This window comes from Heterodontus francisci, chromosome 14, assembly GCF_036365525.1.
Source record: "Heterodontus francisci isolate sHetFra1 chromosome 14, sHetFra1.hap1, whole genome shotgun sequence".
Lineage (NCBI taxonomy): Eukaryota > Metazoa > Chordata > Chondrichthyes > Heterodontiformes > Heterodontidae > Heterodontus > Heterodontus francisci.
Window position 1 is genome coordinate 28,339,402 of NC_090384.1, and position 21,007 is coordinate 28,360,408.

A 21,007-nucleotide genomic window follows, 5' to 3' on the forward strand; every position below is an offset into this window, starting at 1 on the left:
ACTAAAAACACTGTGTTTTAAAAGTTAAACCCTTTTACGGCCAAACCAGGAAGAGGCTGAGAGGAGAGCCCTGGACCCCTTTCTCACCTGATCGCAATATTAGACTGATTTCTTTAAGTTCCTCAATCTCGCTAGACCTTGGTTCACCATTATTTCCGAAATGATTTTTGTGTTTTCTACTGTGAAAAGAGATACAAACTATTTGTTTAATGTCTCTGCCATTTCTTTATTTCCCATTATAATTTCAGCTGTCTATGCCTCTAATGGGCTCACATTGACTTTCACTAATCTCTTCCTATTTACAGACCTACAGAAACATTTATAACCTATTTTTATGTCTCTTGCTAATCTACTCTCATTTTCTCTTCCTTATCAATTTCTTGGTCCTCCTTTGCTGAATTCTAAAATCCTTCCAATCCTCAGGCTTACAACTCTTTTGGCAACATTATAAGCCTCTTCCTTTGATCTGATATTACTTCTAACTCCTCGTGTTAACCACAGTTGGACCACTTTGTCTGTGGGGGTGAATAAAAGTTACTTGGATGAGCCAGTAGAATAAAAGAAAGGTGTAGCAGAAATATGGTAATAAAGTTGAACTCAGGACATTGGGCTTTGATCAGAATCCAATTGATAGTTATTGTTTTTAAGATTTTAGGATAGGGATTTATTTTAATGAGGTGTGCCCCAAATTTGCATTTTAATTTTTTTCTAAATAATCTATTTGCTTTTCAAGTTCCCTTATTGTCAATATTCCACAACACACCCTGACGTCAGTAACATTGCATTACCCACTGCCCCAGCACCATCCTGCATGCTGCCTTTGTCGTGCCATTTGCTGCAGCCTGTGCCCACAGTAGCTTCAGGACCTATAATCTCTCACTGGCATTAAAGCAGTGTAGAAAATACCTCCTTTTATTCCAACAATCTAATTTGTCAGGTAATGAGCTACCCCAGGTAGGAATCTGTCACTTTTTATTGTTTGATTATTATTACGCCTGTCAAATTCTGACCTCAGCACTGAGGAAAGGAGCGCCTTCCATGTTTTGTACCCAGTGTTGGTAAATCAGGCATAGCACAGGTTAGATGTGGAGCAAAGCACCCTTGACATTGCCTCATCAAATGCTCCCAGAGCAGGTGTAGCACATGATAGAAGAAAGGCAAAGCTTCCTTGACACTGTCCTATCAAATACTGCCAAGTTAGTTATTGCTTAATGAAATTCAAGGCAAAGCTGTCCGGTCAATGTGCTTTAACCTCAGTCTCAGAGCTAATTACCCTTCCCATCCCATTTCCCATGTCCGTCATCTTATGATATTGGTGCAGGTGAGGTTGTTGTGTTCACAGAATCACAGAATTGTTACAGTGCCGAAGGAGGCCATTCGGCCCATCGTGTCTGCGCCGGCTCTCCGAATGAGCAAGTCACTTAATTCCCATGCCTTGCAGGAATTGGTTGAGACCACCCAAACTCATGACCTCCGTCCATCGACCTGTGCCATTATTGGAACTCTGTGTTAATTCTATATTAATTGTGCTTAATTGTATGAAGGTGGAAGGCATTAACTGGGGATTCACTTGTGCCCCTATAATTAGACATAGATTTAAATTGTGGTTGTGAGGTTAGCAGGTGCTTGCTTATTATCTGTAGCTGTGCAAATAAATGCATGTGAAAGTGTGTAAAGTTTGGCTCAAGTTCTATTCTTCACCAACTGGCTTTCTGGAATATAACAGTAGCAGAGAATGGTTGCCTAAAGGTTAAGATCGGAAGGTAAGAAAAAATAAATCAGACAGAAAACTAACATGCCATTGCACAAATTGGCAGAAACTAACTGTAAATTGCTGGGGTTTGATTACCCTCCAATATTCTCAGAATCTGAACCATATGACCAATGGGAGAATGAAGTGGATATGTGGACATGGGTTACATCCCTATCAAAGAGGAAACAAAGGATGGCCTTGGTGTTCCTGCTTCCTACAAAAGGTAAAGTCAGAAGTCTTTTGTGAGATGGATGTCTATCAGCTGAATAGTGATAAAGGTTTGAACCTTCTATTAGTTGAATGAAATTTACAAGAAAGATGATCTGTTAAACGCCTATGAGGTGTGGTCAGATGTTAATATATTTCAGAAAACAGATGGTCATTCCCTGAAGGAACATGTCATAGACTTTAAAAAATTGAAGAAATTCAATTTGGGCAACCCTGGATCAGTACAAGCATTTAAATTGCTGGATTGTACTAAGGTGTCTCATATGGACAGGCTACTGGTTCTAACTGGTGTTAGATTCTTAGAGAGAGGGTCCCTATTGGATCAGATGTCTGCTGTCTTGAAAATATCCTCGGGAAACGGTCATTTCTTTCAGCCTTCTTGGAACAAATAGGACATTCTGTGCTGACACAAGAATAGAGGACTCAATGATTGCCATATTTCCAAATGGGCCAGATACTGAACATAAGTGTCAATATAATGGAAGGGTTAAAGGCAGGCAGAATGAACACACCTTTAGCAGATCTGGCTATTACAGCAGAAGACAGAATCGGAACAGCAGTAATAGGCAAATTAATCCCAGAAATGCCCGAGGTTAGTAGGTGTTTCGAAGTATCATTCAGCAGTGAACTGCTGTAAGTGGAAAGGCAGTGCTCTTGAAATGACACATGACAGAGGATTCTGAGGAAGAGGATGAAGATAATGATGAATCCAAATGAAATGTGTGAAAATTTGAACATCATGGTCATGAATACCGCAGCTGAAAGTCCTTTCAGCAATGAGCTCTGGGAAAGGAATCATGCAGCGATCGATGAAATACTGCATAAAATTTTAGCTGAGCAACCAAAATGTAAGTTGACAACAGCCCTGGCATGGGTGGTTCATGCAAAGAATTCCCTCGAGATGACTGGAGGATATAGTGCCTATCAATATGGGTGAAATCCCAAATTGCCTTCTTTTTTGAATGATAGTCCTCCTGCTCTAGAAAGTACTACAGTTAGTTCCATTTTTTCTGCACATTTCAATGTTTTACATGCAGGGAGATAGACTTTCATCAAGGCTGAGGTCTCGGAGAAAATTCAGAGAGCACTAAGGCATCGTATCAGAGCACCTGAGGCAGAATTTTAATCAGGAGATTTAGTGCATTATAAAAGAGGTCATAGGGAATGGAATGGTTTTGGTAAGGTAATAGGTCGTGATGGTAAGACAGTACTTATCAAATATGGTAATCAAACTGTGAAGGTTCATTCTACACGATTAATTGGAATTAATCTGAGCCTCTGATAGAAGTAAACACAACACCTTGTACCTCAAATGCTCATTTGTTTTGTGATGAAGTTCATAAGGAACAGAGTACGTTGATCAAGGGCTGGATAGTGGTAATGAGTGACCATGGTACACAGGACAGAGCTATCACATCCAAAGGCCAATTGCCCAGAGTGGGTACTCGGGTGACATATATTCCAGAGGGGTCCAGTGAATGGAGGGATGCAACAGTTGTGTGACATGCAGGAAAAGCTACTGGCAAGTTTTAAATATTGTTTGAATGTTCAGGATGATGGCCAAGAAGCAAGGTCCATGGACTGGCAAAATGGGGTTAAAGAGTGGAGAGTAAGAAAGCGCAGTGGAAGTACTGATAGTGGGGTCTTGTCAGAAAACAGTCACATAGCAGGGAAAGACCCTCCGATAGTGCAAGAGGGCGATTTCACAGTCGTCGTTCCAACAGGCATAAAAGTCCAGTAGAAGCCATAGCTTGAATAGATTAGACAATATTACACCTTGGAACGAGACCCCAAAAAACTGTATTATTATTGCAGGGGGTACCATCTAGTCCTTTGGAAGCAATTATTTAAGCTATAAAAGAAGAAAATTTGGGTGTTGTTCTGTGGTCAATGCGCCAGTTGTTGCCCTGAGTGTTGGCAATGTGTTGTCTCATGCTGGTAGAGAGCATTTGAAATTTCAACCCATCTTCATTCATTCTTGCCTCATAGGCAGTTTGTGCTAGTATGGCTGACTGCACCTGTATCAGTTTATTTCATGCAAATCCTTACACCAACTCCGTCAGGCTTTACTGGGACGCCTCTTGCCCTTGACACAGTTGTGTTCAACAGCAGTAAGGAACTTGGAGGCAAGCAAGGCCTTTGTATAATTGGGCCGTCTGCAGGCTACTGTCTGATTAACAGAAAGCTTTCAATTAAAGCTTTTCTTTCAGAAGCTGTCAGCCCTGTCGGTTTCGCTTGGTTCACTGCTTTTTTGCTGCTCTGCTCACAGTCATTCTTCCTATTCACAAAATCTGCAGTCTATGCAATAACTAAAATTTTCTATTGAAGCCTTTTTTTAAATGAAAGTATTTAAAAATATTCAGACACACTCTCAAAATTCAGCAACTGGAAGAAACCTGTTCCCCTTGAAAAATCCTTGATTATAATGAAATCTCTGAGGATAATGAATGGGGTTTGTCAGATGATGTAAGAATGTTTATTGTACAGACAACAGTGTCCCTGTAGTCAGTCAACCTCAGTAGAGAATGAGGTCAGAGATGGGGGTGAGCTGCTCAGTATATTTCTCATTGTGCACCCCTGCAGTTCTGCATTTGTGTTTGGAATGCGTGCCCAGTGACGACATCGATCCCACAAGTACCACTTTATAATAACCAGATGCCAAGCGAAGAAGCCTTTAGACTACTGCAAAACTGCCTCATCCTATCACACTCCTCATTCACTGCAACACTGTCTGCTACTCCTGCTATTGTCTGATATAGCACACCCCTCATTCAGTGTGACATTGTCTGATATATTGCACCCCTCATGCAATGCAATATTGTTTGATATAGTACGCCCCTCATTCATCATAACATTGTCTGATTATGGCACACCCTTCTTTCAGTGTAACATTGTGCGATCTAGCATGGGCTCTCAACCTTTTTGTTTTCAAGGCCCCCATTATGTTATAAATATTCCACAGATTCCTGTAACACAACACAGGAACTTTTTTCTGTATAGAATTTAGCTGCACAATTCAATGTATATATTTATTATTATTTTTGTTTTATTTAATATGACTAGAAGATAGATCACATTATCTCCAGTGCAGTGCTGCAGGAATGCTGCATTGAGAGAGGTTGGAAACTGGAGCTAACGAGTGAATGACAGGCTTTTATGTCCTGTCAACAGGGTAAAAGAAAAGCCTGCATTAATATGTGCTTTTGGACACACTTGTGTTACAGATTTAAGAGATATATACATATACTCTTTATGTATACTCTATATATACATATACTTTACATATACACAGTTTGATAGATTTCAATTTACTGCTGTTAGTGTCTGTTTAACTTAAGGTAGTAGGCAATTGAGGAAACAATCTTGAGCTAATGCATCAATGCTGGAGCATTCAACAAGTTCTTTCATGAATGTGAGACAATCTCTCAATGCTTGTGATGTTTACATTTATATTTTTGAATGAGCAAAACTAACTACCTTAATACAGAACAGTCATTAAGTTGATTTATTACACAGATGATTTAAAACCCAATCATATTATCGCACCCTCTTTAATCGATAACTGGAAATTGGATGCAATTTTATTTTTCCAGTACCATCAAGTCAGAGATAAACTAACACAGGACATGACCTGAACCATTCCCGAAACCCCAGCATTACTGGCACCCATTGGAGTGAGTGGGTGTACAGAGGAGGCTGTGCTTTAGTGATTCTGTTGTTACTGCTGTATATTTATTATTCACTGGCTGCTGCTCCTTATGATATGCCACAGCAATATGGATTGAAGAAATTTGTTATCTTTTTGATGCAGCTGGTGGCAACCTCCGTGTAATGCATGTTGGCCCAGTCCTGGTGTACCTCCCTCTGCACCAGATGCCCTGCTCCGCCAACTGTGACACCCAACAATGTCCCCCGACCCAAACCCAGCTGTAATCACTGCACTGATTGGCCATCCAAAGTGCCAAGCAGATTAAACGACCAGATTGGCCATCTAACCCAGAAGTGCAAGTTAGGCAAAGATTCTTAGTCAGGAGGACAGCAGATTGACATGATGGATGAAACGAGTGTTCCTATTGGCTATTTATGGCAGCCTCCTTGAAACCTTACAGCAGCGGACACTTGGTTGAGAGCTCCTGTGATATATCACATCCTGCAGTGAGTGCAATATTGTCTGATATATCACACCCTACATTCAGTGTAATATTGTCTGATATATCGTACCCTGAATTCAGTGCAATATTGTCTGAAATATCGCACCCTGCATTCAGTGCAATATTGTCTGATATATCGCACCCTGCATTGAGTGCAATATTGTCTGAAATATCGCACCCTGCATTCAGTGCAATATTGTCTGATATATCGCACCTTGCATTCAGTGCAATATTGTCTGATATATCGCACCCTGCATTGAGTGCAATATTGTCTGAAATATCGCACCCTGCATTCAGTGCAATATTGTCTGATCTGTCGTACCCTGCATTGAGTGCAATATTGTCTGAAATATCGCACCCTGCATTCAGTGCAATATTGTCTGATATGTCGTACCCTGCATTCAGTGCAATATTGTCTGATATATCGCACCCTGCATTGAGTGCAATATTGTCTGAAATATCGCACCCTGCATTCAGTGCAATATTGTCTGATATGTCGTACCCTGCATTCAGTGTAATATTGTCTGATATAACGCACCCTGCATTGAGTGCAATATTGTCTGATATATCACACCCTGCATTAGTGCAATATTGTCTGATATATCACACCCTGCATTCAGTGCAATATTATCTGATATATCACACCCTGCATTGAGTGTAATATTGTCTGATATATCACACCCTGCATTCAGTGTAATATTGTCTGATATATCACGCCCTGCATTAGTGCAATATTGTCTGATATATCACACCCTGCATTCAGTGCAATATTATCTGATATATCACACCCTGCATTGAGTGTAATATTGTCTGATATATCACACCCTGCATTCAGTGTAATATTGTCTGATATATCACACCCTGCATTCAGTGTAATATTGTCTGATATATCACACCCTGCATTCAGTGCAATATTGTCTGATATGTCGTACCCTGCATTCAGTGTAATATTATCTGATATATCACACCCTGCATTGAGTGTAATATTGTCTGATATATCACACCCTGCATTCAGTGCAATATTATCTGATATTTCGTACCCTGCATTGAGTGTAATATTGTCTGATATATCGTTCCCTGCATTCATTACAATATTGTCTGATATATCGTACCCTACATTGAGTGCAATATTGTCTGATATATCGTACCCTACATTGAGTGCAATATTGTCTGATATATCGTACCCTACATTGAGTGCAATATTGTCTGATCTATCGTTACCTGCATTGAGTGCAATATTGTCTGATATATCACACCCTGCATTCAGTGTAATATTGTTTGATATATCGCACCTGCATTCAGTGTAATGTTATCTGATATATCGCACCCTGCATTGAGTGTAATATTGTCTGATATATCGCACCCTGCATTCAGTGCAATATTATCTGATATATCGCACCCTGCATTCAGTGTAATATTGTTTGATATATCGCACCTGCATTCAGTGTAATATTATCTGATATATCGCACCCTGCATTCAGTGTAATATTGTTTGATATATCGCACCTGCATTCAGTGTAATATTATCTGATATATCGCACCCTGCATTCAGTGTAATATTGTCTGATATATCACACCCTGCATTCAGTGTAATATTGTCTGATATATCACACCCTGCATTCAGTGCAATATTGTCTGATATGTCGTACCCTGCATTCAGTGCAATATTATCTGATATATCACACCCTGCATTCAGTGTAATATTGTCTGAAATATCGCACCCTGCAGTGAGTGCAATATTGTCTGATATATCGTACCCTGCATTCAGTGCGACATTATTTCATATATCACACCCTGCATTCAGTGTAATATTGTCTGAAATATCGCACCCTGCAGTGAGTGCAATATTGTCTGATATATCGTACCCTGCATTCAGTGCAATATTGTCTGATATATCGTAACCTGCATTCAGTGCAATATTGTCTGATATATCGCACCCTGCATTGAGTGCAATATTGTCTGATATATCACACCCTGCATTAGTGCAATATTGTCTGATATATCACACCCTGCATTAGTGCAATATTGTCTGATATATCACACCCTGCATTCAGTGCAATATTATCTGATATATCACACCCTGCATTGAGTGTAATATTGTCTGATATATCACACCCTGCATTCAGTGTAATATTGTCTGATATATCACGCCCTGCATTAGTGCAATATTGTCTGATATATCACACCCTGCATTCAGTGCAATATTATCTGATATATCACACCCTGCATTGAGTGTAATATTGTCTGATATATCGTACCCTGCATTCAGTGTAATACTGTCTGCTATATCGTACCCTGCATTCAGTGCAATATTGTCTGATATATCGTACCCTGCATTCAGTGCAATATTGTCTGATATATCGTACCCTGCATTCATTACAATATTGTCTGATATCTCGTTCCCTGCATTGAGTGTAATATTGTCTGATATATCGTACCCTACATTCATTACAATATTGTCTGATATATCGTACCCTGCATTCAGTGTAATACTGTCTGATATATCGCACCCTGCAGTGAGTGTAATATTGTCTGATATATCGCACCCTGCATTCAGTGTAATATTGTCTGAGATATCGCACCCTGCATTGAGTGCAATATTGTCTGATATATCGTACCCTGCATTGAGTGTAATATTGTCTGATATATCGTACCCTGCATTCATTACAATATTGTCTGATATATCGTACCCTGCATTGAGTGTAATATTGTCTGATATATCGTACCCTGCATTCATTACAATATTGTCTGATATATCGTACCCTGCATTCAGTGTAATATTATCTGATATATCGTACCCTGCATTGAGTGCAATATTGTCTGATATATCGTTCCCTGCATTCATTACAATATTGTCTGATATATCGTACCCTGCATTGAGTGCAATATTGTCTGATATATCGTACCCTGCATTCAGTGCAATATTGTCTGATATATCGTACCCTGCATTCAGTGCAATATTGTCTGGTATATCGTACCCTGCATTGAGTGTAATATTGTCTGATATATCGTACCCTACATTGAGTGCAATATTGTCTGATATATCGTTCCCTGCATTCATTACAATATTGTCTGATATATCGTACCCTGCATTGAGTATAATATTGTCTGATATATCGTACCCTACATTGAGTGCAATATTGTCTGATATATCGTACCCTACATTGAGTGCAATATTGTCTGATATATCGTACCCTGCATTCAGTGTAATATTGTCTGATATATCGTACCCTGCATTCAGTACAATATTGTCTGATCTATCGTTACCTGCATTGAGTGCAATATTGTCTGATATATCGTTCCCCGCATTCATTTCAATATTGTCTGATATATCGTACCCTGCATTCAGTACAATATTGTCTGATCTATCGTTACCTGCATTGAGTGCAATATTGTCTGATATATCATACCCTGCATTCAGTGTAATATTGTCTGGTATATCGTACCCTGCATTCAGTGTAATATTGTCTGGTATATCACACCCTGCATTCAGTGTAATATTGTCTGGTATATCACACCCTGCATTCAGTGCAATATTGTCTGGTATATCGTACCCTGCATTCAGTGCAATATTATCTGATATATCGTACCCTGCATTCAGTGTAATATTGTCTGATATATCGCACCCTGCATTGAGTGTAATATTATCTGATATATCGTACCCTGCATTCAGTGTAATATTGTCTGATATATCGCACCCTGCATTCAGTGCAATATTATCTGATATATCGTACCCTGCATTCAGTGCAATATTGTCTGACATATCGCACCCTGCATTCAGTGCAATATTATCTGATATATCACACCCTGCATTCAGTGTAATATTGTCTGATATATCACACCCTGCATTCAGTGTAATATTGTCTGATATATCACACCCTGCATTCAGTGCAATATTGTCTGATATGTCGTACCCTGCATTCAGTGCAATATTATCTGATGTATCACACCCTGCATTCAGTGTAATATTGTCTGAAATATCGCACCCTGCAGTGAGTGCAATATTGTCTGATATATCGTACCCTGTATTCAGTGTAATATTGTCTGATATATCGTACCCTGCATTCAGTGCAATATTGTCTGATATATCGTACCCTGCATTCAGTGTAATATTGTCTGATATATCGTACCCTGCATTCAGTGCAATATTGTCTGATATATCGTACCCTGCATTCAGTGTAATATTGTCTGATATATCACACCCTGCATTCAGTGTAATATTGTCTGATATATCACACCCTGCATTCAGTGTAATATTGTCTGATATAGCGTACCCTGCATTCAGTGTAATATTGTCTGATATATCGTACCCTGCATTCAGTGTAATATTGTCTGATATATCGTACCCTGCATTCAGTGTAATATTGTCTGGTATATCGTACCCTGCATTCAGTGTAATATTGTCTGATATATCACACCCTGCATTCAGTGTAATATTGTCTGATATATCACACCCTGCATTCAGTGTAATATTGTCTGATATAGCGTACCCTGCATTCAGTGTAATATTGTCTGATATATCGTACCCTGCATTCAGTGTAATATTGTCTGATATATCGTACCCTGCATTCAGTGGAATATTGTCTGAGATATCGCACCCTGCATTGAGTGCAATATTGTCTGATATATCGTACCCTGCATTGAGTGTAATATTGTCTGATATATCGTACCCTGCATTCATTACAATATTGTCTGATATATCGTACCCTGCATTGAGTGTAATATTGTCTGATATATCGTACCCTGCATTCATTACAATATTGTCTGATATATCGTACCCTGCATTCAGTGTAATATTATCTGATATATCGTACCCTGCATTGAGTGCAATATTGTCTGATATATCGTTCCCTGCATTCATTACAATATTGTCTGATATATCGTACCCTGCATTGAGTGCAATATTGTCTGATATATCGTACCCTGCATTCAGTGCAATATTGTCTGATATATCGTACCCTGCATTCAGTGCAATATTGTCTGGTATATCGTACCCTGCATTGAGTGTAATATTGTCTGATATATCGTACCCTACATTGAGTGCAATATTGTCTGATATATCGTTCCCTGCATTCATTACAATATTGTCTGATATATCGTACCCTGCATTGAGTATAATATTGTCTGATATATCGTACCCTACATTGAGTGCAATATTGTCTGATATATCGTACCCTACATTGAGTGCAATATTGTCTGATATATCGTACCCTGCATTCAGTGTAATATTGTCTGATATATCGTACCCTGCATTCAGTACAATATTGTCTGATCTATCGTTACCTGCATTGAGTGCAATATTGTCTGATATATCGTTCCCCGCATTCATTTCAATATTGTCTGATATATCGTACCCTGCATTCAGTACAATATTGTCTGATCTATCGTTACCTGCATTGAGTGCAATATTGTCTGATATATCATACCCTGCATTCAGTGTAATATTGTCTGGTATATCGTACCCTGCATTCAGTGTAATATTGTCTGGTATATCACACCCTGCATTCAGTGTAATATTGTCTGGTATATCACACCCTGCATTCAGTGCAATATTGTCTGGTATATCGTACCCTGCATTCAGTGCAATATTATCTGATATATCGTACCCTGCATTCAGTGTAATATTGTCTGATATATCGCACCCTGCATTGAGTGTAATATTATCTGATATATCGTACCCTGCATTCAGTGTAATATTGTCTGATATATCGCACCCTGCATTCAGTGCAATATTATCTGATATATCGTACCCTGCATTCAGTGCAATATTGTCTGACATATCGCACCCTGCATTCAGTGCAATATTATCTGATATATCACACCCTGCATTCAGTGTAATATTGTCTGATATATCACACCCTGCATTCAGTGTAATATTGTCTGATATATCACACCCTGCATTCAGTGCAATATTGTCTGATATGTCGTACCCTGCATTCAGTGCAATATTATCTGATGTATCACACCCTGCATTCAGTGTAATATTGTCTGAAATATCGCACCCTGCAGTGAGTGCAATATTGTCTGATATATCGTACCCTGTATTCAGTGTAATATTGTCTGATATATCGTACCCTGCATTCAGTGCAATATTGTCTGATATATCGTACCCTGCATTCAGTGTAATATTGTCTGATATATCGTACCCTGCATTCAGTGCAATATTGTCTGATATATCGTACCCTGCATTCAGTGTAATATTGTCTGATATATCACACCCTGCATTCAGTGTAATATTGTCTGATATATCACACCCTGCATTCAGTGTAATATTGTCTGATATAGCGTACCCTGCATTCAGTGTAATATTGTCTGATATATCGTACCCTGCATTCAGTGTAATATTGTCTGATATATCGTACCCTGCATTCAGTGTAATATTGTCTGGTATATCGTACCCTGCATTGAGTGTAATATTGTCTGATATATCGCACCCTGCATGCAGTGCAATATTATCTGATATATCGCACCCTGCATTCAGTGTAATATTGTCTGATATATCACACCCTGCATTCAGTGTAATATTGTCTGATATATCACACCCTGCATTCAGTGCAATATTGTCTGATATGTCGTACCCTGCATTCAGTGTAATATTGTCTGATATATCACACCCTGCATTCAGTGTAATATTGTCTGATATATCACACCCTGCATTCAGTGTAATATTATCTGATATATCACACCCTGCATTCAGTGTAATATTGTCTGAAATATCGCAACCTGCAGTGAGTGCAATATTGTCTGATATATCGTACCCTGCATTCAGTGCAATATTATTTGATATATCGTACCCTGCATTCAGTGTAATACTGTCTGATATATCGTACCCTGCATTCAGTGCAATATTGTCTGATATATCGTACCCTGCATTCAGTGCAATATTGTCTGATATATCATACCCTGCATTCAGTGTAATATTGTCTGAGATATCGCACCCTGCATTGAGTGTAATATTGTCTGATATATCGTACCCTACATTGAGTGCAATATTGTCTGATATATCGTTCCCTGCATTCATTACAATATTGTCTGATATATCGTACCCTGCATTGAGTATAATATTGTCTGATATATCGTACCCTACATTGAGTGCAATATTGTCTGATATATTGTACCCTACATTGAGTGCAATATTGTCTGATATATCGTACCCTGCATTCAGTGTAATATTGTCTGATATATCGTACCCTACATTGAGTGCAATATTGTCTGATATATCGTTCCCTGCATTCATTTCAATATTGTCTGATATATCATACCCTGCATTCAGTGTAATATTGTCTGACATATCGTACCCTGCATTCAGTGTAATATTGTCTGATATATCGCACCCTGCATTCAGTGTAATATTGTCTGATATATCACACCCTGCATTCAGTGTAATATTGTCTGATATATCGTACCCTGCATTCAGTGTAATAATGTCTGGTATATCACACCCTGCATTCAGTGCAATATTATCTGATATATCGTACCCTGCATTCAGTGTAATATTGTCTGATATATCGCACCCTGCATTCAGTGTAATATTATCTGATATATCGCACCCTGCATTGAGTGTAATATTGTCTGATATATCGCACCCTGCATTCAGTGCAATATTATCTGATATATCACACCCTGCATTCAGTGTAATATTGTCTGATATATCACACCCTGCATTCAGTGTAATATTGTCTGATATATCACACCCTGCATTCAGTGCAATATTGTCTGATATGTCGTACCCTGCATTCAGTGCAATATTATCTGATATATCACACCCTGCATTCAGTGTAATATTGTCTGAAATATCGCACCCTGCAGTGAGTGCAATATTGTCTTATATATCGTACCCTGCATTCAGTGTAATATTGTCTGATATATCGTACCCTGCATTCAGTGCAATATTGTCTGATATATCGCACCCTGCATTCAGTGTAATATTGTCTGGTATATCGCACCCTGCATTCAGTGCAATATTGTCTGATAGATCGCACCCTGCATTCAGTGCAATATTGTCTGATATATCGCACCCTGCATTCAGTGTAATATTGTCTGATATATCGTACCCTGCATTCAGTGCAATATTGTCTGATGTATCGCACCCTGCATTCAGTGTAATATTGTCTGATATATCGCACCCTGCAGTGAGTGCAATATTGTCTGATATATCGTACCCTGCATTCAGTGTAATATTGTCTGATATATCGTACCCTGCATTCAGTGCAATATTGTCTGATATATCGTACCCTGCATTCAGTGCAATATTGTCTGATATATCGTACCCTGCATTCAGTGTAATATTGTCTGATATATCGTACCCTGCATTCAGTGGAATATTGTCTGAGATATCGCACCCTGCATTGAGTGCAATATTGTCTGATATATCGTACCCTGCATTCATTACAATATTGTCTGATATATCGTACCCTGCATTCAGTGTAATATTGTCTGATATATCGTACCCTGCATTCAGTGCAATATTGTCTGATATATCGTACCCTGCATTGAGTATAATATTGTCTGATATATCGTACCCTGCATTCATTACAATATTGTCTGATATATCGTACCCTGCATTCAGTGTAATACTGTCTGATATATCGTACCCTGCATTCAGTGCAATATTGTCTGATATATCGTACCCTGCATTCAGTGTAATATTGTCTGAGATATCGCACCCTGCATTGAGTGCAATATTGTCTGATATATCGTACCCTGCATTCAGTGTAATATTGTCTGATATATCGTACCCTGCATTCAGTGCAATATTGTCTGGTATATCGTACCCTGCATTTAGTGTAATATTGTCTGATATATCACACCCTGCATTCAGTGCAATATTGTCTGATATATCGCACCCTGCATTCAGTGTAATATTGTCTGATATATCGCACCCTGCATTCAGTGTAATATTGTCTGATATATCGCACCCTGCATTCAGTGCAATATTGTCTGATATATCGCACCCTGCATTCAGTGCAATATTGTCTGATATATCGTACCCTGCATTCAGTGCAATATTGTCTGATATATCGCACCCTGCATTGAGTGCAATATTGTCTGCAATATTGCACCCTGCATTCAGTGCAATAATGTCTGCTGTAGCACTCCCTTATTCAATGCAATATTTTCTGACATACCATGCTCCTTGTTCAGTGTAATAATGTCTGATATAGCACATTGCTTATTCCGTGTAATTATGCCTGATATGCCACAGCCCCTATTCATATATACTTCATCCTTCACTTGCTACAATACTCTGATATATTGTTTCCTTATTCAATGTTGCACTGTCTTTCCCATGTGCTTTCTGACTGACCCTTTATTGGTGCAGGTGACTCAGGGACAGATGAAGGACTGCATTAAGCAGGAATTTGCTAAGATGAGGCAACTGGTGACTGAGGAAGAGCGCAAGGCCCTGCACCTGGTGGACCTGCAGGAGGCAGTGGCTACAGCGCATGTAGCCGAGCTGATCGCTGAGATAAACGTCACCATGGAAAAGCTCACAGAGGAGATGCAGGAGATCACAAGGCAGCTGAATGCCTTCAACCAGCTGGCACTGCTGAAACCTAAGGTAAGGGATGCTTGCTCACTGAATTGTAGATATGTGTGCAAGGACTGAATGAGCAAAACCCATAAGGATGGTGCTGACTACTCTTATTGGAATTAAAGCTCCCACTCAAATTCCCAATTGCACCCCACCAACACTGGTGGTAGTACCAACTGCTAGTTAGGTGAGAGGCCGGGTAGAAAACTTGGTTTGGCATAACAGAAAGCCTCTGTGAACACGAGAGAGAAGTTATAATTAATATTTTAAAATTACAGACTTGCTCAAGTAAGTTTTCCTGTATTTTGAAAATCCTAGCTGCCTGTTTAATTTTTTTCCACATCGCTTGACTTATCTTGCATCTGCTGGGATGGTGTGAGTCAAATGCTTGCTAACCACCTGCATTTGCTGTTCTTGATCTTGGATGCCAGGTATTGAGCTTAATGTGTGCCCAGTCCTGCAGACAGCTGGATACCCCGATGTACTTGAGCCTCCATGGCTGAAGTGCTTTTCTTGAAGGACATGACCCTTCAAGAAATCGGGTGCAGATCATAAGGGGGTGAAATAGGTCAATGGCAGCCGCGCAAAATAGCCCCGTAGCGACCCAGCAGCCCATTTTACACCAAGCCCAATTATAATGCTGCCTAAATGCAAGTAATTTTTCCTGATAGATGGGTAACGCAGAGAAAAAGTCCCATGTGCAAATGTACAGAACAGCACTCAGTGCGATTGTCATCAGTCAGGTGGCTCAAACTGATTATTTGTATTGTTTCTTTGCAGGTTATTGAAGATAAACCCAGGTACAGTGATTCATATGGTCCTCATTTTTAATACCATAATATTTTACTGTATGCAACAAGAAGCACAGTCACCAAGGTCTCTGATTCCTATAGATGGCTACTGCATTTTATACAGGACTGACACGGTCGCTGTGTTTTATACAGGGACTGACATGGTCACTGCATGCCATACATACTGACAGGGTAACCGTGTGTTATACAGTGACTGACACCGTCACTGTGAGTGCCACAGAGTCATTACAGCACAGAAGGAGGCCATTCAGCCCATCGGGTTCATGCTGGCTCTCCGGAGAGCAGTCCAGTCAGTCCCATTTCCTAACTCTAGCCCCATAGCCCTGCAAGTTTATTTCCCGCACGTGCCTATCCAATTTCCTTTTGAAATCATTGATCGTCCCTGCTTCCACCACTCACATGGGTAGAGAATTCCAAGTTATTACCACTCGCTGCGTAAAAATGTTCTTCCTCACATCCCACCCCCCATACCTCTTACCCAAACCCTTAAATCTGTGTTCCCCAGTGCTTGTACCATCAGCTAATGGAAGAGCTTTTCTTTGCCTACCTTATCTAAACCAGTCATAATCTTGTACACCTCTGTCAAATCTCCCCTTAATCTCCTTTGCTCTAAGGAGAACAACCCCAGCTTTTCCAACCTAGCCTTGTAACTAAAATCCCCCATGACTGGAATCATTCTGGTAAATCTCCTCTGCACCCTCTCAAGGACCTTCACATCTTTCCTAAAGTGTGGTGACCATAACTAGATGCAGTATTCCAGTTATGGCCTAACCAAAGCTTTATAAAGGTTCAGCATAACATTTTTTAAATTCATTCATGGGATGTGGGCGATGCTGGCCAGGCCAGCATTTATTGCCCATCCCTAATTGCCCTTGAGAAGATGATGGTGAGCTGCCTTCTTGAACCGCTGCAGTCCATTTGGGGTAGGTATACCCACAGTGCTGTTAGGAAGGGAGTTCCAGGATTTTGACCCAGCAACAGTGAAGGAATGGCGATATAGTTCCAAGTCAGGATGGTGTGTGACTTGGAGGGGAACTTGCAGGTGGTGGTGTTCCCATGTATTTGCTGCCCTTGTCCTTCTAGTTGGTAGAGGTCGCGGGTTGGAAGGTGCTGTCTAAGGAGCCTTGGTGCATTGCTGCAGTGCCTCTTGTAGATGGTACACATTGCTGCCACTGTGCGTCGGTGGTGAAGGGAGTAAATGTTTGTAGATGGGGTGCCAGTCAAGCGGGCTGCTTTGTCCTGGATGGTGTCGAGCTTCTTGAGTGTTGTTGGAGCTGCACCCATCCAGGCAAGTGGAGAGTATTCCATCACACTCCTGACTTGTGCCTTGTAGATGGTGGACAGGCTTTGGGGAGTCAGGAGGTGACTTACTCGCCTGCTTTTGTGCTCAATATCTCTACTTAGAAAGCCCAAGATCCCATTTGCTTTGCTAGCTACTCTCTCAATGTTTCTTGCCACCTTCAAAGATCTGCACACATGAACCTCACCAATCCCCACCCCAGGTCCCTCTGTTCTTTAGAATACTCTTTAGAACTGTTGTTATGACAGAGTTGGGAGGAGTGCACTGTCTTTTCTAGTTCCACTTCTCCACAGGTCACAACATATATTTAAATGTTTACCTGGTTACCGATGTGCTCAATCGCATACTCTATTCTTCATCCCAGAATAAAATGTACCAACCAGGTTTCTTTAATAAACAACAAAATTATCAGTTTATTTTAAAATAAGCATTAACCAATAGCAAACATTAACACACAGATTGAACTATGAAAGTTCCCTTTTGCCTTAGCCCCTTAACCAAAAAATAGAGATTTTCTGTTTAGAGCTCTGTTACAAAAAAAGAATTATTTGGCCAAACACTTGCTCATTCTGAAGAAAAAAGAAAAGATATGGAGAGATGTCAGTTGCCTCTTTTTGGTTTGGCGTCCCAAATATGCGTAGACGGATGTCACTGGGAGCTTTCTAGAACAGTTCTTTTCAAGCAACGTTGAAGATCAGTTTGGCAGGCTTTTGAGGAGAAATGCAGCATCAGTTTCTCTGTTTCTTACACTTGATTCTCAGGAAGTTCTTAAAAGAAATGGAAGAGGGTGAGCTGATGGTGGCTGCTGTCTTGGCTGGTTTTCTCCAGCTGCCTTCAAATCAGTTCACACCCCAACACACAGTCCAAATCAAAACCAAAAACAATCTCAAGAGTCAAGCCTCCTGATCCCTATAAATCTTGTCCTGTTACTTCTCCGTAAACATCACCCCTCAAATTTAAAAGCCCCCTGCTGGGTATTTATCTTAAGATGGGTGACTGCCAGTAAATGTTTTTTCAAACAAGACCTTTCAGTTTCCTCTCAATGATCCCAGTTTAAAAAACATCAATGGAATCCTTTTCATTTTTCCTGAATAAAACAATGTCCATAATTCTAAAATACATGAGTCCTCAAAAAAAACTTAACAAAAAATGTAGAACCACCGTGTAACACTGTGAAATTAAGTATATATTGCCTCTCATTTTCCCTTCTGCCAAAATGTATCACCTCTTACGTCTTTGTATTAAATTTCACCGGCAACTTGTCTGCCCATTCTGCTAGCCTATCTATGTCCTGTTGCAGTTGATTTGTATCACCCTCACTCTTTTCCACACCTCCAAGTTGCATCGACAAATTTTGAAATTTTACTCTGTATTCCAGATCTAACTGTCACTCCACCTGCTAAAAATGAGGCATATTAATTTTGTTAAATGAACATTGATTTTAAACTGTTGCTGGAGTGAAGAAAGGACTTGTTAAAAAAAATCACCAGATACTTGGCTGGAAAAACATTTGCATACTAACAGACAGTGCTTGGAGAGATAAAGGACTATTCCCTGGTCTACATAACCCAAAATGGACTGTGATCACCAGACATTGAAGGTGAGGAAGCTCACATTCCAGGATGACTGCTAAGATGGCAGAATCCATAAACGGAAGTGGTCAAACCAGCCAGTCACATGACTAAACTGTTGGGCAACCTGGGGCTTTTTGAATTGTGCCACAGAAAAAGGCAGAAGGCTATTGAAACTGAAGCTGGAGCAAGGAAGCCTCTCCCTCTCTCGCTCTTTTGCTTTCTCCCCAAGCCATTGAACCCATGGAAGACACGTAAACCTCGAGAGAAAAGACACCGACCTTGAAACAAATTGAAGCGTGAACTGGGCCCCAACGCACAGCAGGACTGACTGGCAACTAAAGACTCCACATTGAACTGAAAGAACTGTAACTACCAGATATTGCCTCAAATCTTTTCCCCTTTATTCCCTCTACTTTTTCTGTCTCCATCTGCATGTGTGTTTCTCGCAGATGCAAACGAGCGTGGTTGCATCGCATATTCGTAGTCGTTAACCGGATTAAAGTTTAAGATTAATAAACTTCCACCTTTCTTGTTTAAATCTAAGGAAACCTGTCTGATTTAGTTGCCTTACAATTGGGGCAGTGAACAAGGATTTACTGAAGGGGAGCTAAAACACAGTCTTTTAAAAAATTAAACTCTCTTACGGTTAAACCAGGAAAAGGCTGAGAGGGAACCCCTAGACCCCTCTCACCTGGTCGTAACAGAAATTTGGGGGCTCATCTGGTAATTGACCCACAGACAAATGAGAAGTTGGAAGTGAAAAGCCAAATTGTTCCCAATCAAAAAAAGAGAAAAGATTTTCTTGTGGTTATGTGTGCTGGAATACTAACATGTATGTGATTGAAACTGGTAGCTCCCCAAGCCAGGGTGAAGTAACTTGGGATAAGTTAAAAGCACTGTCTGTGGAGGAGTTGAGGAAAATGGCTGAGCAGTGTGAGATCACTGTAATTGGCAAGGCTAGGAAGTCTGAACTCCTAAGGCTAGTGGCCAATCATTTTTCCCTCGAATCTGAAGAAACAGAAACTGGGTTCGAAGTAGACTTTGAGAGGGTATTGCTAGCAAAGATACAATTGGAACAGAGGAAACTTGAATTTGAGGAAAGAGAAAAAGAGAGACAGTATCGAGGGAAAGAAAGAGCCTTCCAGAAGGAACATGAAGAAGAGAGAGGGAGGAGAGAAAGAAAGCAAGAGACGAGAGAGAAAGAGAAAGAAACATAGAAACATAGAAAATAGGAGCAGGAGTAGGCCATTTGGCCCTTCGAGCCTGCTCCGCCATTCATTAAGATCATGGCTGATCATCCAACTCAGTAGCCTGTTCCGGCTTTCGCCCCATACCCTTTGATCCCTTTAGACCCAAGAGTAATATCTAACTCCTTTTTGCAAACATTCAATGGCCTCAACTGCTTTCTGTGGTAGCGAGTTCCACAGGCTCACCACTCTCTGGGTGAAGATATTTCTCCTCATCTCAGTCCTGAAAGGTTTACCCCGTATCCTTCGACTATGACCCCTGGTTCTGGACTCCCTCACCATCAGGAAAATCCTTCCTGCATCTACCCTGTCAAGTCCTGTTAGAATTTTATAGGTTTCTATGAGATCCCTCCTCATTCTTCTGAACTCCAGCGAATATAATCCTAACCGACCTCATATGTCAGTCC

The 21,007-nt window shown here is 40.2% G+C and overlaps 1 protein-coding gene across 6 annotated transcripts in view; it reads left to right on the forward strand.

Annotated features, from left to right (window-relative positions):
• trim44 (tripartite motif containing 44) overlaps window positions 1–21,007 on the forward strand; it is a 130,684-nt gene that overhangs the window by 37,435 nt on the left and 72,242 nt on the right. For 3 of the 6 annotated variants that reach the window (XM_068045930.1, XM_068045931.1, XM_068045932.1), the window contains exons 3-4: window positions 15,455–15,694; window positions 16,448–16,467. In XM_068045930.1, the coding sequence (XP_067902031.1) occupies window positions 15,455–15,694; window positions 16,448–16,467 (260 nt within the window). The remainder of the gene's footprint in view (window positions 1–15,454; window positions 15,695–16,447; window positions 16,468–21,007) is intronic. The other 3 variants (XM_068045933.1, XM_068045934.1, XM_068045935.1) reach the window with 1 other exon arrangement.